The sequence below is a fragment of the Carassius auratus genome, chromosome 50 (genome assembly GCF_003368295.1).
Source record: "Carassius auratus strain Wakin chromosome 50, ASM336829v1, whole genome shotgun sequence".
Taxonomy (NCBI): Eukaryota; Metazoa; Chordata; class Actinopteri; order Cypriniformes; family Cyprinidae; genus Carassius; species Carassius auratus.
This window is the reverse complement of record NC_039292.1, coordinates 7,257,307-7,283,896: the sequence shown is the minus strand read 5'-3', so window position 1 is coordinate 7,283,896 and position 26,590 is coordinate 7,257,307. Positions and strand designations below refer to the sequence as shown.

At 35.8% G+C, this 26,590-nt stretch overlaps 2 protein-coding genes and 1 pseudogene across 2 annotated transcripts; all 3 read left to right on the top strand.

Moving 5' to 3' along the window:
* Positions 1 to 104: 104 nt before the first annotated feature.
* Positions 105 to 5,848, top strand: LOC113066831 (AP-3 complex subunit sigma-2). Its single transcript, XM_026238884.1, has 6 exons — positions 105 to 286; positions 652 to 743; positions 2,383 to 2,494; positions 2,818 to 2,889; positions 4,099 to 4,206; positions 5,365 to 5,848. The coding sequence occupies exons 1-6, from the start codon at positions 218 to 220 to the stop codon at positions 5,488 to 5,490; spliced, it is 579 nt and encodes a 192-aa protein (XP_026094669.1). The 5' UTR covers positions 105 to 217; the 3' UTR covers positions 5,491 to 5,848.
* A 1,926-nt stretch (positions 5,849 to 7,774) lies between these two features.
* LOC113066828 (aminopeptidase N-like) lies at positions 7,775 to 14,674 on the top strand. Its single transcript, XM_026238878.1, has 20 exons — positions 7,775 to 8,395; positions 8,477 to 8,619; positions 9,465 to 9,601; positions 9,730 to 9,856; positions 10,008 to 10,162; positions 10,293 to 10,406; positions 10,514 to 10,657; positions 10,740 to 10,805; positions 10,899 to 10,964; positions 11,054 to 11,226; positions 11,867 to 11,943; positions 12,462 to 12,595; positions 12,721 to 12,776; positions 12,861 to 13,008; positions 13,088 to 13,176; positions 13,263 to 13,373; positions 13,475 to 13,642; positions 13,729 to 13,869; positions 13,973 to 14,054; positions 14,162 to 14,674. The coding sequence occupies exons 1-20, from the start codon at positions 7,815 to 7,817 to the stop codon at positions 14,309 to 14,311; spliced, it is 2,862 nt and encodes a 953-aa protein (XP_026094663.1). The 5' UTR covers positions 7,775 to 7,814; the 3' UTR covers positions 14,312 to 14,674.
* A 414-nt stretch (positions 14,675 to 15,088) lies between these two features.
* Positions 15,089 to 21,309, top strand: LOC113066827 (aminopeptidase N-like; annotated as a pseudogene).
* Positions 21,310 to 26,590: the final 5,281 nt, after the last annotated feature.

Genomic DNA, 26,590 nt, shown 5'->3' with positions numbered 1-26,590 from the left:
ACACACACACACACACACACACACACACACACACACACAACACACACAGGTTCTTCTCTTTAATCGTTTTCCCCGTCTGTACATTTATTTCCAAGGACTTTTATAATAAAGAAGGGAAGGACACGGAAGTACTTAGAGTCGTTCTTTATTGACCAGCTAAAGCTTAGCTAAAAACGTAAAAACCTAGTAAACACATAAAAATAGTCAAACGGAAAGGATGATCAAGGCTATTCTCATTTTTAACAACCATGGGAAACCCAGACTCATCAGATTTTATCAATATTTTGTAAGATAAGCGCATAAAAGACACTGAAACTGCATTTGCCAGCCATTGCCAGTCTTACTATTTAGACACTAACGTTACTAGCAGATTAATTCATTTATCTGTCTTTTACTCAATATTTCATAGTTAAACATACAGCATTAGCCTATACAGCATCAATTTGTTTATTGCTTATTATATGTGTATAAACTAATCTACATAAGCGTAGTAATCTGTATCTTATTTTCATAATAGTAATTTTTATATAATGTTTAACCATTGTGTTTCATTTGCTCCACTGTATATTTTATTATGAGTTAATGTGAAAATCCAGTGTGAAAAAGTAATTGACAACAACTGATGATGTTTTTTTTTTTTTTTTGTCACAGGCAGAAGATATGCAACAACAGATCATTAGGGAGACCTTTCACTTGGTGTCTAAAAGAGACGACAATGTTTGCAATTTTCTGGAGGGTGGAAGGTGACAGAAGGGTTACTGCATAATAATGTTACTCATAAGGTTTTACTGTTACAATTGTCACCTGTATCTCTATATCTAGGACGGTATAAAGATGTATGCTCTGAACAGGTGCATCTAAAAAAATTCGAATATCATGGAAAAGCTCTTTATTTTTTGTAATTTATTTAAAAAAAGCAAACTTTCTTATATTCTAGATTCATTGCACACAAACTAAAATATTTCAAGAGTTTTTTCTGTTTGTTTTAATTCTGATGGTTACGACTTACAGCTTAGGAAAATATCAAATTCAGTATCTCAAAAAATTTGAATATTCCATTTTGAGCTTGATTAGTTGGGTTATTGCTTGATTACACTGGGTACCTTTTGGGCTAGATTAGAACATGCAACCACAATAATGGGAAGGACTACTGACTTGACAGTTGTCCAGAAGACAATCATCAAAATCCTCCAGAAGGAAGGTAAGCCACAGAAGGTCATTGCTTAAGGGCTGGCTGTTCACAGAGTGCTGTATCTAAATATATTCATAGAAAGTTGACTGGAAGGAGAAAGTGGGGTAGGAAAAGGTGCACAAGCAACAGGGATGACCACAACCTTGGGAAGATTGTCAGGAAAAGCTGATTCAAGAACTTGGGAGAGCTTCACAAGGAGTGGACTGAAGCCAGAGTCAGCACATCAAGAGTCACCACACTCAGACGTCTTCAGGAAAAGGGCTACAGCTGTCACATTCCTAGAACCAAACCACTCCTGAACCAGAAAAAAACGTCAGAAGCATTTCACTTGAGGTAAGGAGAAAAAGAACTGGACTGTTGCTCAGTGGTCCACAGTCCTAAAGTAAATTTAGCATTTCATTTGGAAATCAAGGTCTGGAGTCTGGAGGAAGACTGGGGACGAACAGATTCCAAAGTCCAGTGTGAAGTTTCTGAAGTCAGTGATGATTTGGGGAGCAGGTGTTGGTCCATTGAGGTTGATCTAGTCCAAAGTCAGTGCAGCCATCTACCAGGAGATTTTGTATCACTTTTTTCTTCCATCTGCTGACATGCTTTATGGAGATGTTGATTTAATCTTGCAGCAGGACCTGCCCACAGTTCCAAAACCACTTCCAAGTGGTTTGATTACCATGATATTACTGTGCTTGATTGGCCAGCCAACTCACCTGACCTGAACCTCACAGAGAGTCTATGGGGTGTTGTGAAGAGGAAGATAAGTAACATCTGACAAAAAATACAGAGGAACGGAAGGCTGCTATCAAAGCAACCTGGGCTTCAAACCTCAAACGCCCTCCAGCCACTGAAGCAGTAATTCATGCATAAGTAGCCTCAACCAAGTACTGACTGCATAATTAAACCTGCTTTGGAGATCCTGAACATTTCTGTTTTGCAAATCTTTTTTCTTTTCTTTTTTTTTTTTTTTTTTTGAGATGCTGAATTTTTTTTTTCCTAAGCTGTAAACCATAACTATCAGAATTAAAACTGGAAAACTCTTTAAATATTTCTGTTTGTGTGCAATGAATCTAGAAAATAAAAAAGTTGGCTTTTTGAAATTAAATTACAAACAAAAAATGTCCATGATATTCTAATTTTTTGAGATGCACCTGTATATGTCAGAAGTGATTTACTCTAGTTTTGCTCTTCACTTGTAGTTTGATCGGAGGCTCTGACTACAAGCTGATCTACAGACACTATGCCACCCTGTACTTTGTGTTTTGTGTGGACTCATCAGAGAGTGAGCTGGGGATTCTAGATCTCATACAGGTGAACGTACTCATATTGCATTCAGGTATTAATGGTTTTTTGAAGATGTACATAAAGACAAGGCAGAGTTTTAAACACTTGTTTTAGTGCAATGGTTGTTTGACATATCAGGATGCTTTAGTCCTCACTAGACCATACTAATTCTCTATTACCTTTAGTATTTCCGTTTGATACAATGGGAATGCCATACTACTTTTTTGCATGAGTAGTTACTTTGCTTCTTTTTTTCTTTCTGTGTAACCTGAAACTTTACACAAGTATTTTAAAAATGTAGCTGAAAGAACAGCTTTTTATTCACAGTTGTGTATACTGTTTTCATGCAGGTCTTTGTGGAAACCCTGGACAAATGCTTTGAGAACGTGTGTGAACTGGACTTAATTTTTCACATGGATAAGGTCCGTTTTGAGCAATTATTATCATTAACTAAAACAATTAAAAAGTCACTTGACATTAAATAAATGTTAACTGAAATTAAAGAAAATAAATAAAAAACATCAGCAAGGCATCATTTCAAAATGATTAATAAAAAAAAAAAAAAAAATGAAAAAGAACTAAATAAACATAACACAATTACAAAAACTTTAGCTACTTTAAAACGGAAATAAAGAACTAATTCAAAACACTAATAAAAACCATAACAGTATATTGTGAAACTAAAATAACACTTGTTTGTGATGTTCCTTTCATAATGACGCATAGAATGTCTTACCTCCTTAGTTACCAAAAAGTGCTCTTTGTTGCTGTTAAATGTTCATCAGGGCATGAATAATTGGGGGTGATCATAATTAAATCCAGCGTATAAGGGAAAGTTTATATGTAAGCCAGTCTACTCTTTCTGATAATTGCCTGTTGCATTATGGCACCACTGTAAAATCTGATCATGACACAAGTGTGCACTACAGTGCTTTTGTTAGTTATCTAATCAGTAATAATGTTTTATGATGGGAAGGAATTACTTGTAAATGGCAATGTATGGCTTTATGGTAACTTGTTTCTGAGTGAGCCATGTGTAACATGTTTGGTAATGCGCTTCAGTAGTCTTGTGCTTGTGTGTATTTTCAGGGTTATAGTCCAGTCTCAGTGCTCTTTAATGCTCTGATTTATCGGCTGAGCTGTTTGTGTAAAAGTAATGAGTTTCCAATGAATCACGTTTTCCATTCGATTCAGAAACAAATGATTCCTAGGAAGCAGTTCTTTTAGTATATTAAATCATACAGTATAACTAGATTCCCGAACAAGTGACTCCTATGAACGGGTTCGTATTAATGAATCAAAACGTGATGTGTAACCAGAATAGTCAAATTCACAAATGAATGACTTTTTGTTTTTTTAGAGAATCAAAACCAGTGTGATACGATTCAGGACCTAATGATTTTCTGAACTGATTCTTTTCATTTAAGGTGACGCCAGTGATAAAATGTTTTAAATGTTATTCACTAATAAAATACCCCAATGAAACAGAATCAAATCAATATCAGAATCAGATTGGGAAATGTGTTTTGTTACTCAGGCCTAGGTCTTGATTTGTTAATCATTATTGTATTTTGTAAGTTACTACTGAAAAACAAGGGTTTGAAGGTTGAAGGTTTTGCTTTTTATTCCAGGTTCATTACATTCTCCAGGAAGTTGTCATGGGCGGGATGGTTCTGGAAACTAACATGAATGAAATAGTCGCCCAAGTCGAGCTTCAGAACAGAATGGAGAAATCAGAGGTGAGTTCACATTAAAGCTGCAGTAGGTAACTTTTGTAAAAATATATTTTTTTACATATTTATTAAACCTGTCATTATGTCCCGAAAGTAGAATATGAGACAGAAAATCTGTGAAAAAAATCAAGCTCCTCTGGCTCCTCCCAGTGCTCCTATTGCCATTTGCAGGAATCCATCGCTCCCGGTAAAAAATAACCAATCAGAGCTGCGGTCCGTAACTTTGTTTGTGTTCAAAATTTAGAAAAATTTATATAATAAGCGAGTACACCATGAATCCATTTTCCAAACCGTGTTTTTAGCTTGTCCTGAATCACTAGGGTGCACCTATAATAAGTGTTTATATTCGGACTATTTTAGATTGCTTCGGGGTTACCGCGGCGGAGTAACCCAGTACCTTTGTGATTCTTCATAGAGACATAAACAGAGAGAAGTAGTTCCGGCTACGATGTTCTTCCGCAAGATGCAAGCAGTTCTGTTTATTAAGCACTAGAGCGTCAAAACCACAGCTTTAACAGAGTAACCGGTAGTCAATCCAGTTTATTCAGACATCTTATACATCTGTCATTGCTCAATCCAAACAGGAAGGGACATTTTTAAATAGTTTTCTGTGATACATACATGCTAATTTTTTGTTTTTAAACATTCCGGTTAAATAGTATTGTACACATTAAAAGGGCCGTGGGAATGTCTGTAGAAAGCATGAACGATATCTCAGAAGACATTTTACATTAGTCTTGTTCAGCATCACTTTCCTGTTTCTGCAAATCGTTTGGTTGTATCAAAGATGGAAGGCCTAATTTGATTTTATATAATGGTGAAAGGTGTCTGGGCCCATATCGGTGATTTACAGTCACTGTGTTCCTGATATTACACACACACCTGATATAACATTAGACACACTCTTATGTACACATGGAAGGGATTAAAATGAGGAAATGTTACATTAGAGGATACAACACACATTAAAGAGAACGAAGCAACATCCATCCACAATATTTGGTTAAAAACTGTAGAAATGGGATGGTGGTGGTTAATAAACTCTACTGTACTCTGTACTTTGACACTAAAATGCAGTGTTTAACTGACTGACTGGCTCGGTCACTAGTAGGTTTTCTTATATGACTTCAGTTTTGTGTGTGTGTGTGTTTTTTTTTCCCGCAGGGCGGTCTGTCTGCAGCACCGGCACGAGCTGTTTCTGCGGTGAAAAATATGAACCTCCCTGAAATACCCCGGAACATTAATATCGGAGACATCAATATAAAAGTTCCCAGCCTCTCCCCGTTTTGAGTTTGCACGACTAATCGTTGTGGTTATTTGTTGTCATTGTGTGTTGACATTTATTGCCAGATACTGTAGATATTGCCATTTATGGACTTACGACTGACCATCACCTGAGGACTCTTAAAAGTCCGACGCACACTACAGGGTCCAATCATTTGCAATGTACCTTTTTAATTTCAGACTTTGGTTTGTAGACAAACTGTTTTCAGTTTTGATTATAGTGTTTTGTCTGTGATGTAGCAAAATTCCACAATACTGTACTAACATGTCATTAATGCCAACAGACCAACTACTAATGTTATGCATTAATAATTTATATTAAATGTTACTCTGTCATTAAAAATATGTTTTTGTCCAAACTCAAGTCTTTAATTTTTCTTTATTATTTTTGTTTATTACTATAATTCAAACAGAACTGGACCATGAATAAAGGGTTCTTCAAGGTTGTAAATATCTTATGAGATTGTATTTTGGAGATAAGTCTTATCTTGATCACTGAACTTCTTCACATTTCCAAAACACAAAACGTGATATTTGATCTTGTCATTTCATGTTAAATGTTCAACATTTTACTGTCAGAAAGATCTGCAGTGTCACCAGTTCACAGGGCGAGGTCTGTTTCATGTGACAGTACGTCAGCAAATGTTTGACAAAATTGATGCTTTCACCATGAGTTTGCAGCGTTATAAAATAAACTTTATTGCATTTTTAGGAGGTCCTCAAAGATGGGATCAACAAAAATGAGTTACATACAACTTAAAAAGCTTATCTATAGCTTATCTAGAAGCCTCAGCTACTATTGGTCATCTTTAAAGATAACGATCAAAGTTCAAGAGTCATCAGATGACATCTGAAGTCATCCACTATCTCTTCTGACTGCTGAATATTTAGCAAGACTTTATATTAGTCAACTTATAAAACAAGATGATTTTCATAGAAAAGGGAAATCACTGAGGTAATGGGAGCCTTTTGATTTAATGATGAGATAAATATTGCTCAAATAAAAATAAAATGTAATGTAATAAATGAAATATTTATTGCATTTAGGAAATTAAAATTATAACTTGTCGTTTGAAAAATAATTTATGATAAGGCAAATAAAAATCGATAATATAAAACCTCTGAGGTTGCTAACACCGTGTCTACACCAGATGCGAACGGCGTGGCAAAAACTGACAGAAAACTGCTGTCGCGTTCTATTTATGACGTATTGACAGAAATTTTAAATGATTTTCCATGGTCACTTGGTTAAATAAATAAAATACAAATTTTCCCAAATGCCAAATCTTTGTATTAATTTCATCTTTTATTTCACAGTTTTTAGAACATCCAACTTCAAAATGTAGCTTGACGACCGCAGAGAGAGGCTTGCAAGTTCATTTGTTACTAATCCCGTCCTTTGCTCCTTTGTTAACAGTTCAAACCGCACAGTTTTGTGACATTTCGTTATCCTTTAACAGTTATGCCACTAATTAGATGTCTGTACCAGAAGTTACACAAACGGATGCTTCTGAGGCCATTGTTCTTCTTTGTAAAGTGCATGTTTTTGTCAGTTCACTTCTCTTTCAGAATGACACCATAGCATGTGATTCTGAGTGGGACATCTAATTCAAAATCAAATGAAAAAGAATAGATCCCACCGGTGATCTGCACTAATATTTTGCACTACATTCATGTTTTAATATGCAAAAATGGCTATATATCCAGAAAATATATTTATACAAATGTATTATGCATATGCACTAATCAGCTACAACATTAAAACCACCTGCCTAATATAGACTCCACAAGACCTTTGAATGTGTCTGGCACCAAGAGATTAGCAGCAGATCCTTCAAGTCCTGCGAGGTGGGGCCAGTACATCCCATAGATGCTTGTTCGACAAGGTGCAATATTTTTTTTTTTTTTTTTACATTTTTTCTTATTTTCCTCAAACCATTCCTGAAGCCATATTGCATTGTGCCAATATGTGGTACCTCTCTGACCTCACTGCAACAATCTTCAGGTAGGTGATGTGTGTCAAAATAACATCCACATGAATGCCAGCACCCAAGGTTTTCCTACACAACATTACCCAGATCATAACACTGTCTCTGCCAGCCTGCCTTCTTCCCATAATGCCTTAATTGTATTTAAATATATGGCCATACCACATTCTGATAACCCTGGTTTCAGTGACCCTGAGGTTCTAGATGCCCTCTTGTACACTGGAGCTGCGCTGAGTTAATGGATGAACCATTCATTCATGTGGGAGGAGAATCTTCCCATGCCTTAAATAAAAGGTTGAGCAGATGTCAGTTTCACTCCTCTCATCCTGTCATTGCTGAAGCATGGGAAAGGGTTTCTACATCAGTAAAACTGTTGGGGTAGCAGGGATTGTGTTAGGCGCTGGAGCGCTAGCCACAATTATTGCTCTCTCGGTGGTCTACTCCCAAGAGAAGTCCAAGAACGAGAATGAGGTTAAACCCACAGGTGCAGTAACGACATCAGTTCCAACAACTGCACCATCCAATGAACCATGGGACAAGTGGCGCCTTCCTCAGACTCTTAGTCCACAAACCTACAATGTCACTCTGTGGCCCCGGCTCGAGCCAGATCCAACCCTGCTCTACATCTTCACAGGGATGTCCAGCGTGGTCTTCAGATGTGTGGAAAAGACAAACCTCATCCTCATTCACTCCAACAAGCTGAACATGACAAAGCAACCCACCTTGAAGGCACTTGGAAGCAAGCCAGCTCCTACCATTGAATCGATTGTGATGCACACAAAAACGCAGTATATGGCAATCCATCTGAAAGAAGAACTGACTGCTGGGGAAAGCTACGAGCTCTACACAGAATTTGTAGGCGAGCTTGCAGATGACTTGGAAGGCTTCTACCGAAGTGAATACTATGAGAATGGAGTGAAGAAGTAAGAAGCTGATTCCTCTTGTCAATTCCTCCTATTCTAAAAAAGGTCTTTCATATATAGTTAAATCTTGTTGTTCTTTAGAGTGGTCGCCACAACCCAGATGCAGGCAACATATGCCAGGAAGGCTTTCCCTTGCTTTGATGAACCTGCAATGAAAGCGGTATTCCACATCACTCTTTATCATGATCCAGCAACCGTAGCCCTCTCCAATGGGGTTGTGACAGGTAAACAAACACTTCATTGTGTACAGGAGCAGTGTTGGGGAAGCTATTTTGAAAGCGTAACTTGCTAAGTTAATCATAATATGAAAAAGTTAAAATACAGTGAAGTTACTGCTTTGAAAAAGTAGTTAGTAATACTAACAGCTATACAAAAAGTAGCTACACTTAAGTTACTTAATGGGACCAGATATCTTTATATTTATAAAATATAATGGTTATACATTCTTGGATATAAATGGGTAAATTATATTATATAATAAATGACTTGCAATTTAGAAAGTTTTTAGCTTAAAAACAGCAATGTACTGTTTGGTTGCCCTACACAGCTACTAGTTTGATAAAGTAGTTTACTTCTGATGAATAAGTTTGCTTAAAGGGTTAGTTCACCTAAAAATGAAAATTATGTCATTAATGTTTTAGATATTTTAGATTTAGTCCAAGAGCTTTCTGTCCCTCCATTGAAAATGTGTGTACGGTATACTGTCCATGTCCAGAAAGGTAAGAAAAACATCTTCAAAGTAGTCCATGTGACATCAGAGGGTCAGTTAGAAATTTTGAAGCACCGAAAATACATATAAAATAGCAAAAACTATGACTTTATTCAGCATTGTCTTCTCTTCCTGGTCTGTTAATGGAGGGATAGAAAGCTCTCAGACTAAATCTAAAATATCTTAAACTGTGTTCTGAAGATGAACGTAGGTCTTACGGGTTTCGAACGGCATGAGGGTGAGTCATTAATGACATCATTTTAATATTTGGGTAAACTAACCCTTTAATTCCTTCAAACTGACTTCAAGAAAATTCAGTGTTCAGTGGTTCATCATTCAATGTCTCTTTTTGACTTTCAGATGAGGTTAACATCACAGTGGATGGCACTCTTGTAACCAGAACAACATTTGCGGCCACAAAAGTCATGTCGACATATTTGTTGGCATTTATTATCAGCGATTTCGGCTTCATTGAACAAAACATCGATAAACTGCAGGTAACTTATCTCTTCAGAGGATCTTCAGACAAAATTTTACAAATTTAATAATTAAACCTACAGCCCTAAGCCCTACCTAATTTAGCAAAGATTAGAAAACAACATGTTTGTCTACTAAAACACAACAGATTCGAATTTTTGCCCGTCAAGAAGCCATAAGTGCAGGACAAGGGGATTATGCACTCAATGTGACTGGACCGATTCTCAAATTCTTTGAGGAATATTACAATGTCCCCTATCCACTGCCCAAATCAGGTAAGAAACTATGATATGACACATTTTATGAGGCAAATAAAACATTTGTTTTCGTTATAATCGAAATTACAATTTAAGTAAGATTAGGTTAATAGTTCAAACTTTTAGGCCATTTTCAGACGTTTAACTCATTTCTCAAAATATTGCACAGATCAAATCGCTCTGCCAGATTTCAACGCTGGTGCAATGGAAAACTGGGGCTTAATCACATACAGAGAGACAGCCCTGCTGTACGATAAAGAAATATCCTCAAATGGAAACAAAGAGAGAATTGTTACTGTTATCGCCCATGAACTTGCCCATCAGGTATAATCAGTAGTCCCCTTTTCCAGTTTGAACCCTAAATGGGAAATGCTTTACAGAAGTTGTTATTATCAACTTCTCTACTATAAAGTTAATAACCCCTGCAAATGACCATCTTCCTCTTTCTTTTTAGTGGTTTGGAAACCTTGTGACTCTCAGGTGGTGGAATGACCTTTGGCTCAATGAAGGTTTTGCATCTTATGTAGAATATCTTGGAGCAGATAAAGCTGAGCCGAATTGGAACATTGTGAGTGTCTGGAGCAAAAGCAACAGCGTTAAACTAACTGTTAATGCTACAAGCTATCACAAAAAGCAGATGAAATCATAACTGACTCTTCTATGTCTATCCTCCAGAAAGATTTGATCGTTCTTAATGACGTGCACCGAGTGTTTGCCATAGATGCATTGGCCTCATCTCACCCCTTGTCATCTAAAGAAGAGGAGGTCCAAAGACCCGAGCAAATCAGTGAAGTTTTTGATACGATTTCCTACAGTAAGGTAAAGTGGGAAATGTTTCCTACCTTGTCTATAATGTCTAATAATGAAGAACATACACACTACATGCAGTCTCTTCCTCTAGGGGGCATCAGTACTTAGGATGTTATCAGATTTTCTAACTGAGACAGTGTTTACCCAAGGCATCACGGTAAAAACCCTTTGTACACTATTCCTTGTTGTACTGTACAATAAAAATGAAAGAATGCTTTTTTACATTCACAACCCTTTTTTTTTTAAACAGACTTACCTGAATCATTTTGAATTCAACAACACAGTGTATACAGACCTTTGGCACCATCTTCAACAGGTATGGTTCAATTAACCAATGCTGTTCAATCATGTCATTATCAAAAACTAAATCCCACAGAAAACATGCTCAGATATGAAATGTTATAGGCTGTGGACCGCACCGGCACCGATCTTCCCAAAACTGTGCAAGAGATTATGGACCGCTGGGTTCTTCAGATGGGCTTCCCCGTGGTCACTATTGACACTACAACTGGCCAAATCACACAGGAGCACTTCCTCCTGGACCCTGAATCTAAACCAACCAGGACATCAGAATTTAAGTATGTAAAAAAGTATTTTGAAAGAATTGACAGTCTAATAGATAATTAAAGTCTACTTCATATGAAACTGAAGTAGCGAGACATCTTTTCTTCTATATTGTGACATATATTTAAGTAAAACAGACAATCAAAAAAGAAAAAAAAACATAGGAAGATAGGATGGGGACTTGATTCTATCAAGTCAAGTCACCTTTATTTATATAGCGCTTTAAACAAAATACATTGCGTCAAAGCAACTGAACAACATTCATTAGGAAAGCAGTGTGTCAATAATGCAAAGAATTTATGCAAAAATATCAATCAGCTGTTGATTGGATGGAGAAGATTAGCTTAATGTGAGATTGCAGTCAATTATAAGAAATAGGAGGGTTAAAACAGACTAAATGATTGGAGAAGTCTGACATACATCGTGCAGCAGAGGGAAGTTTGTAGACTCACCAGAAGATTGAGATAATAACAAGATTTTCTTTAATTAAATATATGCACTAATGAATTGTTTAAAATTAGATCAATAATATACTTCATTTTATAATGAATTCTCTTTACATACCAACTTATTAAATATATCCTACTTAAGAATGAATCACAAAGTTCTGCTGAAATGTGGAATTACTATATCATAACATGCTTCATTTTTCAGTTATGAGTGGTTTGTACCAATTTCATGGACAAAGAAAGACACAGCAATGCCCCTATATTGGCTGCTAAAGAAAACCGGTGAGTTTTAAGATGGCAGTGACAATAACAATCACAGTTAGATTTACGGTGGAAGAGATGAATCATCCAAAATTTATAATTTTGTCATTACATATCCATGTCATTCCAAATCCTTATGACTTTGTTTCTTATGTTAAACACCAAAGTAGAAGTCGAGTAGAATGCTCAAATGATTCTGTTCCATACAATGAGAGTGAATGGAGACTTAGGGCTGTTAAGCTTCAAAAAAGCAAAATAAAAGCCTTCCATACTCTTTGTATACCATATTGCAAAACCTCTGAAAGCATGTGATGTATAACAATGACATAACTATTAAAAAAAGAGCATTCTACTAAATTTATTCATGTTCCACAGAGAAAAGAAAGCCATGATGATGAGTAAATGATGACAGATTTTTTAATGATTTAGATAACTTTGCATGTGATAATATGTGCAAATGATCATTCATTAGTAATACAGGACAATACTGTACTTTCTTCAACAAATTCACGTGTTCCTGCTCTACGTTTCTAATTTAGACCAATCAAATGACATGAAAATAAGTGCTGATGAGTGGGTTCTGGCCAATATCAATGTGACAGGATACTACAGGGTCAACTATGATAATAATAACTGGGAACACCTACTTAATGTACTCCAGAATTCAAGACAGGTAAAAAGAATTACATTTATAAAAATTAGAAGGTAATATTGTTGAAGATAATTAGAGCAAGATTTGGATTGTTTTTTGTTCAGTATAATAATCAACGACAATCTTTTTAATTTGATTTAATTTAGAGCATTCCAGTTATTAACCGGGCGCAGTTAATTGATGATGCTTTTAACTTGGCCAAGTAAGATCTGAACTTCTTTTTTATAAAGTTTTTAGTGTAGTTTCAGCCAGTATAAATGCTCAATAGCATTTTTTCCCTTTACAGAGCAGGAATTATTGAAACGACATTGGCTCTAAAAACCACACTCTTCCTAAACTTGGAAACTGAGTACATGCCGTGGGAGGCTGCTCTCGATAACCTGGACTACTTTTACCTCATGTTTGATCGCACGGAGGTGTACGGCCCCATGCAGGTACGTTTGTCTCTGAATATTTCATAATGTCATCGCAACTCAGCTTGAATTCTAACATCCCATTTTTTCGTACCTGTAGAAGTACGTTGGTGGAAAGGTGAAAGATCTGTTTGATTACTTCAAAAGGATTACAAATTGGGAGGATGTGCCTGACGGACACACTGACCAGTAAGTCATCTATAGAGTAGCCACAGTAAATGCTCAGATTTGTTCTCAAACATCTATTTATTGTATTCATGTATTTGCATCTGCAGGTACAATCAGATAAATGCGCTCAGAGTTGCCTGCAGCACTGGAAATGAAGAATGTAAGACTCTTATCAAAGAATGGTTTCAGATGTGGATGGACAATCCAAATGTCAACCCGTGAGTTTCACTCAGTAGAAATCTTAGAGAGTATGTGATTATGTTTCCATGAGTGCATCATAGTTAAAATGTATGACTATGTATAATTGAATCTGCTTCAGTATTAAGGCCAACTTGAGGTCCACAGTGTACTGCAGTGCCATTGCAGCAGGTGGTGAGACGGAGTGGAACTTTGCCTGGGAGATGTTTGGAAATGCTACTATTGCTTCAGAGAAAGACAAACTGAGAGCTGCAATGGCATGTGCCACCGAGCCGTGGTTACTGAACAGGTGAGCTCACTGCAGGTTAATTCTGACAAATGCATACAGTTCTCATTGTATGTAGCTAAAGACATGTGCTTCAATTTAAATTGTAGGTATCTCAAATACACTTTGGATCCAGAAAAAATTCGGAAACAAGATGCCACCTCTACCATCATCTACATTGCAAGCAATGTGGTCGGCCAAGGGTTGGCCTGGGATTTTGTTAGAGCCAACTGGGAGTACATTTTCAAACAGTAAGATTTTTTTTTTTCGCGTGTGGCTTATGATTATATTTGCTTAAAAATACAGATAGCCGCTTTCTATAAATGCACATCCACTTCTTTTATTCCTCATTAGGTATGGAGGTGGATCTTTCTCGTTCTCTAATCTGATCAATGGCGTCACAAAGAGATTCTCAACTCAGTTTGAATTGCAACAGGTATGCGATCTTCCCCAGGCTTGCTTTATTTATTTGGCTGTCATCTTGTACAGCAGATACTTACATTTGAATGTTTCTTAATCTACTGTCCTGTTTTGAAAACACAGCTGATACAGTTCAAAGATGACAACGCTCACATTGGTTTTGGGTCAGGGACCCTTGCTATTCAACAATCCATCGAGAGGACTAATGCCAACATCAAATGGGTCGAAAAGAACCAAAAAGCAGTCTTAGATTGGTTCAGAAATAACTCATAAGACCATTATAACTCTGAAAGATGCACATACTGTAGTTTGTTGTTGTTGAACACTGGGACATTCTTTTACTTGACCTAGATGAGCATTAAGGGAAATGATTATTTATTATGGATGACCTTCTAAATACAAATATATTCCAGAGCAACTTTCTTCCTATGATGATGTACAGTATATAAATATCTTTCTTTAAGGCATGCATTATAATTTTCTGTTTTCCCTTTTCTTTTTTTATAAAAAAATGAATTGTGTAATGACAAAATAATTTAGAATGAAACAGAACGGAATATGCAAACAGTACAGAACTGTTCTGTATTTATCATTCTAATTTTTTGTCTAATGAAAATAAAAACCTCAATCCATGAACTAAATTGTATTTTTTTAATCGGCTACTTTAAACTTCTGTACTTTATGTAACAGGATCCTACGGATGGTAAATAACCTTTTTTGTAATTCTTTTTTAGTATACCATTATTGTTTTTATATTCTGAATATCTATCTTTAATTACATTGTCATTTGAACAAACGGTCAGAAAATAACCTTGTCTCAAGAAATATATATATATATATATATATTATTTCAATCTTGGTCTGGAGCACTGTTTATAAGGTATGATTTCAGAATATGGCCTAATAAAGCTAATAAAAACATAAACAGTTACACTGACTGAAAACATTTTGGATTACATTAGATCATTTCATTGCTGTGATCCTGCTGTGCTTGTTTTTCTGAGCTTTTTCCCACGAGTCTCAGTGTTACATTCTACTAAAGAGTAATGGCTGCATAAACATGTCAAGGAAGACACATGCCTTAATATATTATCTTAGTGCACCTCTATTTATCAGTTCACTTTCACTGGCTAGTCTCAGTGTTAATGGATGAGCCATTATACACTTTGGGAGGAGAAAAGATTGGAAGAATAAATAAAAATGCCATCACGGTTTGGTCTAATCTTTGCTGGCCTGTGGTGAAGGGGAACATGGTGAGAATCCATTTTAGTGCAATGTGTGTTGGATGCACTTTCCTGGGGATGGCATCACTGGCCACCATTGTTGGGTTGTGGACCGTTCAACTCCTTCCTTCTACGGGATCTCTTGCTGAGCCCTGGAACGAGCATCGTCTACCAGCCGCTCTGGTTCCAGTCTACTACAACATCACGCTCTGGCCTCGACTCCAGCCGAACAGTCACAGCCTCTTTGTATTCACTGGAAATTCCAGCGTGGTCTTCAAATGTCTGTGGGAGACCGATCTCATCCTCATTCATGCCAATAAGCTGAACCTGACCTCAATAGATGGACATCTGGCCAAACTCTCTGCGCTTGGTACCTCAGCAGCGCCTTCGATTCAGAAAACCTGGATGCAGGAGACGACGCAGTATCTTGTCATACAGTTGAAGAGCAAGCTGGAAGATGGAGAGCTCTATGAGCTTTACACAGAGTTTGTGGGAGAACTCGCCGATGACCTGGCAGGGTTCTACCGAAGTGAATATGAGGAGAACGGAGAGAAAAAGTAAGTTCAACTATCATTTTTTAAGATGAACACAGATCTTCAATAAAACCAGCCAGGAACTCTTATAGATGAAAAATCAAAGCTATCAGGATCGGCATCAAGGCTATTGCAGTTGGCAGGTCACATGTTTGCTTGATAAGCCTCTTGGCAGCTTTATGTTTGTTCAACCTTTGTACCATCATATAAACATGGACGATTACTTAATGGATCCATAAAGCATTTTTTTATGTGTGTGTTTGGGCATTACACAATATCCACAAGGTTTTTCAGGTGTACGCATTTCAATCATCATGTTAACATTGTTTGGACAGAGAAAATACATACTGTTTCCCAAAATGGCATACCAATAACCCAGCACTTATTTTATGGTCTGTACTGTACCTTGGCGTTACGAGCACTGTATCTTTGTGATATAACAGTAATTACTTCCTCCAGGATAGTAGCCACCAGTCAGATGCATCCGACACATGCTCGCAAGACCTTTCCATGTTTCGATGAGCCTGCAATGAGAGCGGTCTTCTACATCACTCTCATCCACGACAGAGGAACCGTGGCCCTGTCGAATGGAATGGAAATCGGTCAGTTCTACCAAGAACGGTCTCTTTTCACACCTGTTGACCATTTTAAGTAACGTAATGTGAACTAGAAAATGGATTTCTATAAATCGGGGTCCCTAGAGCAACTGTATAAAAAAAAAATCAGACAAAGCTTTCTAAAGAGAAGTTGGAAATCATCAGATAGATACTCTAGATAGATAGATAAATAAAATATAATCAAATTTTCTGCTTGTTTTAATTATTCAGAGAAAGCTGACACTGTAGTTGATGGACAACCTGTTACGGTGACAACATTTGAACCCACAAAGAACATGTCCTCCTATCTATTGGCACTGGTTGTCAGTGACTATACAAATGTTACATCAGCAAATGACACCTTGGTACGACCATTATTCGTCTTTCATGAGCTGTACGGCCGTTTAAAAGATAAAAATCTCACATTTATTGACCACAAAGTGTGCCTTACAGCATATTTACTCATGGTGCATATGACTAAATGATGTTTGCTCTGAACAGATACGAATATGGGCCCGTAAGAAAGCCATCGAAGACGGCCATGGTGATTATGCCTTGAGTATAACTGGGCCAATCCTCAAGTTTTTTGAAAACTATTACAGTGTACCATATCCACTTTCAAAATCAGGTATGTTTACACATCCAAATCATCTCTTGGAGATTATTGCCTGGGGTAAAAAATAATAAGCAAGCATTTTTAATTCTCGACCTTGAAGACCAGATTGCCCTGCCTGATTTTTACTTTGGGGCGATGGAGAATTGGGGTCTGGTGACGTACAGGGAGACAAACCTTCTATATGATCCAGTCATCTCCTCCAATGCAAACAAAGAGAGAACGGCCACCATTATAGCCCATGAACTGGCACACATGGTACTCTCATTTATAAAAATATGATATATAACGTTAATGGTTTTAAATAACTATAAAATGTGTAAAATAATCATATTATGACTTGTTTGTTTGTGTTCTTGGTCAGTGGTTTGGCAACCTTGTGACTCTAAAGTGGTGGAATGAAGTTTGGTTAAATGAAGGTTTCGCGTCTTATGTATCATATCTTGGTGCAGACTTTGCTGAATCGTCCTGGGAAGTGGTGAGTGTTCACAAACTAATGAACTTTTAATGGCTTTACTGCACCTTCCAATGGTTGGTCAACTAAAACAACATTTACCAGGCATGAACTTTAATTTACATCTTTTAAAATGTACTTTGTGTTATTCCATAAAAACAAATTTCATGTTCATATGACAAAACAGGCGCTTAGCCGCTAAATATTTGAAGTAAACACGTATACTACTACCTTCGCCCACACATCTTGGTTTCTGTGACTTGTCTCCACACTAACAGAATAAATAAATAAAATTCCCGCGTCGTTTACGTCACCTAGGATTTGGAAGAAAAAAAATCTAGAAAAAATAAATAAATAAATAAAATTATAAGAAATCAACATTGTATACATTCGAAAAGATTTAGAGAGAAAAAAACATTTATTTGCACTCTATCGTAATTATTATTGTCTTTCTCAATTATCGCTCTCACAGAAAGACTTGATCGTCCTTAAAGACGTACACCGTGCTTTTGCTGTGGATGCTCTGGCCTCCTCCCATCCTCTGTCTTCGAAGGAGGAAGATATTATAAAACCAGAGCAGATCACCGAGCAGTTTGATACAATCTCCTACAGCAAGGTGCTGTACGTTCGATAACCTTCACTTTAAAATCCATTGATTATTACTAGTATCAAACTCTTTTCTTTAACCTGCAGGGGGCGTCGGTGTTGAGAATGCTGTCAGACTTCCTTACTGAGTCTGTGTTCGTGCAAGGACTAAATGTGAGCAAATTACAACACAGTTACTTTACACACACACACACACACACACACACACACACACACACACACACATATATATATATATATATATATGTTTTGTTTTGAATCTGCTGATATTTTTCTCTCTAAAAGACATATCTCACCATGTTCGCCTATCAAAATACAGTCGGTGAGGATCTGTGGAACCACCTTCAAACTGTGAGTTGCATCAGAAATAAAATCCTGTAATCTCATACTAATTATAAACAGGTAAATTATTAGATTAAAATTTAGGCCTACCACAAATGACTAAATCCCAACTAACTAAAAGTTTGCCAGTACTTCCATCTAGTGGCTGAATAATCACTCTCATTTACCACATCTAGGCTGTTGATGAGACTGGAACAGTTCTTCCATTAAGTGTCAAAAAAATCATGGACCGCTGGGTTCTTCAGATGGGCTTCCCGGTGGTCTTGATCAACACTACGACAGGCCAGGTCTCTCAGATGCACTTCCTTCTGGATCCTGAGTCTTCATTACAGAGGCAGTCTCCATTCAAGTAGGTCTAAATACATGCCTAAGCTACCTGAACAGGATTTGTTGTTTTTAGATCTGTTTTGTGTGTGTGTGTGTGTTATGTCTATTTTTATTTTATTTTAAAGTTATGAATGGATTGTACCCATCAACTGGATGAAGGCAGAGGTGGAACAGTCACGCTTTTGGCTCACAGAAAAAACTGGTAGGAACACAAAATAAGTTTTACGCTGTTATTTGTACATATGACTGGGACAAGTTCATAATTTTTAAATAATAAATAGGTTAACATGATTGTCTTTTCATATGCAGTTTATCACTCTGATATGAAGGCAACTGGAAATGAATGGGTGCTGGTGAATCTGAACATCACTGGATATTACAGAGTGAACTATGACACTGAGAACTGGGAGCGTCTTCTGAATCAACTGACAGAGAACCATACGGTAAAGACACAGACATGTGATTGAAATCAAAGACCCAGTATAGAATAAAAATTACACGACAATTATCACTTTTTTTTGTTCATTTTATTAAAGGTCATTCCAGTCATCAACAGAGCTCAGATAGTGGATGATGCATTTAATCTTGCAAGGTAAAAAAAAAAAAAACATAAAGAGAATTGGGGTACAATTTATTTAGATATATACTTTAATTTATTTGTACAAGCACATTTGAATTAAATCAGTTGCATACTTTATTATAACTCTTTTTCAAGGGCAAAGATAATTCCTGTCACTCTAGCCCTAAATACTACAAAGTACTTATCTGAAGAACGAGAATACATGCCATGGCAGTCTGCGCTCAACAACCTGGATTATTTTTTACCTCATGTTTACACAAACTGATGTCTATGAACTCTTACAGGTCTGCTCTAATAATTCTTATATATTAGCATTTGAAACTCATAACTTTATTTTTATTTGAATATATAAAGTATATGCTGATTTCAGAGTAGTAGTAATATGAATTTAGCAGTTCTTGTTGTTGTTGTAGAACTACACCAGGAAGCAGGTGACCCCCCTTTTTGAACATTTTAAGACTATTACCGAAAATTGGTCGCATGTGCCCACTGGCCATACAGACCAGTAAGTGATCCATAACTATTTTTGTAATCAATAATGAAATCTCATTCAAAATTTTGTTCCAATTAACTATTCCAATTAAATAATTGGCATGTATTTATATTTTTTTTCCTTGTGTAGGTACAATCAAGTTAATGCCATTAGATTTGCCTGCAGCACTGGTGTAGATGAGTGTCAAAATCTCACTAAAGGCTGGTACAAACAGTGGATGGACCAAGCAAACCACAACCCGTGAGTTTATTAGAGCACTCAGTATTTGGTCTTCTAGCCAAGCAATCCAATGTTATATACTGCAGGGAAAAAAATCAGTCCACATTATTACATATATCTAATTCAGATCTCTTTTTTTCCAGAATTCACCCCAATTTAAGGTCTGCAGTGTACTGCAGTGCTATTGCCTCAGGTGGCACTGCCGAGTGGGACTTTGGCTGGCTGATGTTTAAGAACGCCACCATCGGAATAGAAGCTGACAAACTCATGTCAGCCCTGGCTTGTGCAAAGGATACCACACTTTTAGAAAGGTTTGAAATATATTGTTCTTTGGGAACAAATAGCAACTTTTCAAAGGAATAACATGAGATATTTTCATTTGAATTGTCATAAATATAGGTACCTTGGATACACGCTTGACGCATCGATGATCCGTAAACAGGACGCTTCCTCTGTCATTGTGTATATATCCAGCAACCCGGATGGCCGGACATTGGCTTGGGATTTTGTCAGGAAGAACTGGGTGTATATGTTCACAGAGTGAGCTTTATGAACAACACAAATCCTCATATACAAGATAACTGCTACATTTGAATGAATTGAAATAAATGCAGCTATGTGATGAACAGAATGAATTTGTGTCCCTAGGTACGGTGTGGGGTCTTTTAACTTTGCCAGCCTTATAAGTGGCATAACCAAAACATTTTCAACTGAATCAGAACTTGAGCAGGTGTGTATTTTCTATAGCTACACAATTAATGCTATAACATTTTGCAAACAAAAACTCATGTGAAGATGCTTGAAACAGGTTGAACAGGTTAGCCTACTTGTCTAATTAGTTTTGTTTTTTTCCCCTCTCATATCTTTCAACGTGCAAAGCTTCTGCAGTTTAAGAGAGACAATTCAGAGATCGGCTTTGGATCAGGGACTGCAGCTCTGGAGCAGGCCATCGAGAAGACAAAAGCCAATATAAAATGGGTGGCTGAAAACCAGAGAGAAATCTCAGACTGGCTGATGGCTGAATCTGTTTAAATCCACAAAGACAAAACCTTTGTGTATATGTGTAATGATAAAGAGAAACATTTTTGCATTGCATTACCAGGTGGGCAGTGTATATAAAGAAAAAAAACTTTACAAATATTTAAATTGTTATGATGTTAATTTTGATTGTTACATTTTGATTTGTTCTGTAATCATATACATACTCTGAAGGAACCACAACATGGTCATATGGCACTCTACTCTTCTGTTGTATCATATAAAAATAAACTTAAAGTTTAAAATATTTCTATGAAGAATCTGACATTGTTGTTGACATCATTCTGTATACTTTTGAATGCATACTACAATAAAAATTTTTGCCTAAACATAGGACGTTATATTCGCTGTAGTCTCTGTAGAAAGTTACAGAATTGTAAAATAAAAGTATTGTCTATCGTTGCTGTGTTAATATTTTGTACAGTAGAATAATGACAGTTACAGAGCATATGCAAATTGTGGCTACGCTTAAAATGAACGGAACGCTGAAAACAATGCATGCTGATTCAGAGAAGAAAATTATCCTTTTCTTTCGAAATCGAGAGCAACAGTCGGTAAACAAAGTATAACTTGTTACTTTTTAGAATATACTAGATGGAGATCATTTTCAATAAGATAAGAGATACGGAACTAGAAAAAATCCTATTTTATTATTATTATTTTGTGCAAGAAACTTATGCCTGTGAAAAACTGATGAAAAGTCAGTGGGGAAATTACATTTCACATTGCACCACTAAATCTGCAGGGGTCGCTATTTTAAAAGGAAACTTCAGAAGTCAGGTCCTAAGCCATGAAATTGATAATTTAGGTAGAATGGTAATATTACATGTTAACATTGATCAAACTCATTTCACTCTTGTGAATTCATATGCCACCAATAATAGATAATTTAACTTTTTTTTTTTTTTTTTTTTTTTTTTTACAAATATTGAAACAAATTAGGAATACATTTCCATGGCGAATGTTGACACATTAGAATAACATATAAGATTGTTTTTAAATATTGTAGACTACAATGAATTAATTTTAGATGATAGTTTTATTTTTATTGATTTTCACAAGTCAAATAATGGCCCTTCACATAAAAAAAGTGATTTTCAAGGAATTGCTTCATTAGGGAGAACTTTTAAGTTGTGTCAGTTTGCCGAAGACACTACATTATTTGTAAAAGATTTGCATGAAATCATTAAAGCAGTTATCTCTATAAAATAATTTTCAGAAGTATCAGGGTTAAGAATGAATATGAATAAATCAGTTCTGTTTCCTCTCAACAAATGTTTTATTATTATTATTATTACTATTATTATTATTATTTCCATAATATTCCAATTAAAAACCAAGTAACATGTCTGGGATTTGTTATATGTAAAGATTAATATTTGCGTAGTGATTTAAATTTCAATCCAATTATTACTAAATCTAGTAAGAGGTTTAGTGATTTGTCAATTCAGGGGCAGGTACTTCTGTCAAAAGCTGAAGGTATTTCCAGATCTATACATCCTTATCATTGGATATTCTTCCTAAAGTTACCAAGCAATTGGATAAAATGCTTATTGATTTTATCTGGAAAAACAAGACCTCATTACCTGAGAAAATAAATTTTATGCAACTCCAAAGATCATGGTGGTCTAGAGGTGTTGAGTTATGATACGTTAAACAATGTATTTAAAATAAATAGGCTTATTCAAAATTTAAAAAATAAAGACAGTATTTGGAACTCCTTTCCCAACTATTTGTTCAAGCAATTGGGTGACCTAGAATTATTGTTGCAATTGTAAGTGCAATTATTCAATTACAAAAATACAGATGAAGCTTGCAAAAATTCATAAACAAGCTCTTATGGCATGGACTCTGGCCTACAGACATAATTTCTCACCAAGGAGGTACTAAATTTGGAACAACAAAGACATCTTGTACAAAAATAAATCTTTATGTTTTGATTACTGGTTTGAAAACAATATAACAGCAGTTAGCCAGCTCATGAACAATGATGGAGTTCTATGAACATATAAAGAATTTTTGAATAAATGTAAAATACCAGTTAAACCTAAGGAATATGCAGCTGTAATGGATGCAATCCCTCAAAAAGTTTTCTTCCTTCTCAGAAATGCATCACAGGAGAAAGATTTGAATTTTGAAGAGATCAAGAGTAAAATATTCATTGGTAATACAAATATTATACAGGAATATACTTAATAACATTATCCTCCAGCTCGCTTTTTCTTGTCTTCTGTATTTGGAGATGTGAATTGACGTAAAGCTTGGCGAACAGTAGACAAATTCTATATTAATAATAAAGTAAAAGAGGTTTCTTTTAAAATCCAGTTAAACGTGCTGGAACGCTTTAAATTAGAAATGGATTACTCTTGTGATTTCTATAAAGGTGAAAAGAAAACTATTTTACATTTATTTTTTCATTGTATATATACAAAAATATTTTGGATTGATGTGGAGTTTTTATTAAGAAAATATTGGACATTCCTTTGCAGTGGAGTGGATTTGATGTAATATACTCCAGTGATCATGGATTTGACAAAGATGAAGCATATTTCACATGCACAACAAGTGAATATCAATGAATGCCAGAAGCTGCTCAGTTTAAGTCAAGAAAAAATGTCAACAGTGAAAAATATACAAGGCAACCAATTGCATTCAACAAAACATTTAATTAAACATTACATCCTGTGAGAGGGTAGATACACTTTCCTTGAATGTGCGGTCTTCAAAGAGACTTGCTTGACTTCCAACAAGGAAGCTGTAAGTAATGCAATAGTTACTTGAATTTATATTTACAAAGATGTATTCTGCTTTCATGTGTATACATTCCATTACACAAACGGGACTGTTAGATTAAAGTTCAATGTGTTACCAGAGCAGCAGTGTAATGTGCTTCTTTCACAAAAAATTTTAGAGCCATGAACATGAGTTATGCAGCTGAAATTCTTCACTGTATTCTAAATAACAACTTAAAATCATGACTTCAGTTTTTTGGTCAAAAGTCAGTCTCAAATGGTTTCACATGTCAGCCTCTTCAATTTAAAAATAGATTAATAATCTTTCTTTTTGCAATTATACTTTTTATTTGCTGGGATCATCCACATTTATGCTACATATCCTATCATCACAATGCACTGTCTAACAAACGATCTGTGTAGCTTTAATGACTAAATTAACCAAAAAACAACCTTGCAAGATACAAAAAAAACAAACAAATTCTAGTCAGGGGCGTGTCTAGAGCATTTTCAGTGGGGGGGCCATGCTGGGGCACTACCTCCGAATGGGGTGGCCGCCAGTGACCAAAAAAAAAAAAAAAAAGCTAAATTATACAGTATATTACGTAAATCCTATTGATTTTATTTATTTATTTATTTATTTTTTTTATCTTGAATAAAGTTACTTGTAAACAAATGCAGTAATAAACCACTTTTTTTTTTTATTAATTTAGTTTTTTGTCATCCCTGTATATATCCATTAAGTTACATTTGAGAATATATATATATATATATATATATATATATATATATATATCTATATATAGATATATATATATATATATATATATATATATATTTTTTTTTTTTTGAAAGAAACTCCCTATTTCTTTACTTCATGGCTTGGCACTGCTCTCTTCCCTGCCTTCAAAAGAAACACTTATGTGTGTCTGTTATTCTCAATCTCACAAAAAAATAAAAAAATCTAATTGTGAATGAAATGCACAGAATGCATCCATGTCATGTCATGTGTAAATGACTAAGTTAGGCCTGACAATTTAACTGACTATCTGACTTAATCTCATGCATTAACAAGTAAAATGTCACCATACAGTTATTATTATGGAACATTCTGTGCATATTGTCACCTTGACTGTTTATTGTTTGAAAGCGCCCAGCGTATTTTACTTTTATTGTGTTTTATTAAACGTTGACTGAACATTCGATTGAAATCAACCATGACCAACGCGAGCAGAGCCTGACGGGGTAAAAATATTGATCTGAGAAAACCATACAAACATATTAAACCATACATAAAGGTTACCAACCAGCTCTTTGTTTGGTGTTTTTTGATGTGTCGCTCTTGAACGATTCGAATCTTTAATGTGGCTAGGGAAGAACGAGTCGTCTCTATGACGGCGACATCACTTTGAAGGTTTTTCTCTTTTGAGTTCACCCTTCAGATTAGACTATAGAACTGTAGTGTTACTTGTTTAGGATTCAAAATGTTATTTGCTTTTAATTTATGTCATTATGTCCTTTTTGAGCAAGCATCTTATACATATATAAGACCAGTTTAAGCAATTGTTATACCAGCAAACTCAGAATTGGATTAAAAATTTAACTAGGCTATAAATACTTGGATTATTATATTATTATATAGCCTAGTATTTATTTACTGATAGACAGTCAAAAAGACAAATTAATCAATATTTTATTTATAACAAGGTTTTATTTATTTATACAATAATAACACACCACAGATCCTCAAGAAACAGTTACAAAAACACAGTGACAGAAATGTCAGAAATAGCGTATGTGGCTGTCATGTGATTAAGGAATGATTTGAACCCGAAGACTTGACAGACAAGAGGTGAGTTAGTCACAGACTGAAGACCCAGGTAAAGAATTCATTAATCTTTTCTGTATCTTTATAGCATTTTATTTTTGTATTGTTTGTAGTGTGATCAACGTTTGCTTAAGTACTAGATGTGTTGGGGAAGTAATGCGTAACATTTTAACTACATTTTGGTAAAATGAACGAAATGAATCGGAAAAAGATTCGTTCATTTTGCTGAACGCGACTCAAAAGTTCAAGTCGGTAAAATGATCAGAACTTCCCATCACTAGTGTCTCGACTTCCCACACTTGATAAACTAAAAGTCCAAGTCCGCGACGAGCGGTTGTTTCTCTGCGGCTGCACTTCTTTGAATCGCGATTCGCGAACTTCAGTAGAGTCTATAAAATGATTGGCCATAAAATGAACCAATCACAAGACATCTTATAGGGGGGGCACCTGGGGTGGCCAATCGAATTTCAGGGGGGGCCGGTGCCCCCCCTGGCCACCACGTAGACCCGCCCCTGATTCTAGTTAAACTAGCTAAAGTTAATTGTAATCAGGTGTACTAATACGGTCGCGAACAAGTGTTAATCACTTTAACAACAAATCTAAAAACCGACGATAAACGTTGTATGCCAACAAACTTGAAGAAAAATTATCATCATCAGATTATGGTTGCTAATATTAGTTAAGTGTTTGTTACATAAACAGCGATTAAGAGTCTACCTACCTCAGGCTCCAATAAACATTAATAAAGCTGGCTACATAAAATACAACTATTATATAGATGCATGAGAGGTCGGCAAATGCGTTCAAATGTCGAAAATACAGTAATTTCATCAATTTACCAGCGAGCGTAGGCTACTTCAGAAACATTGAAAATGTGTGGAGTTCAGCGCTGGAACTATCAGTGTTTGGAACTATTGGCTGATCCACGACACGCGTTACTTCCGCATTCCAATCCAAAGTTCCTATGG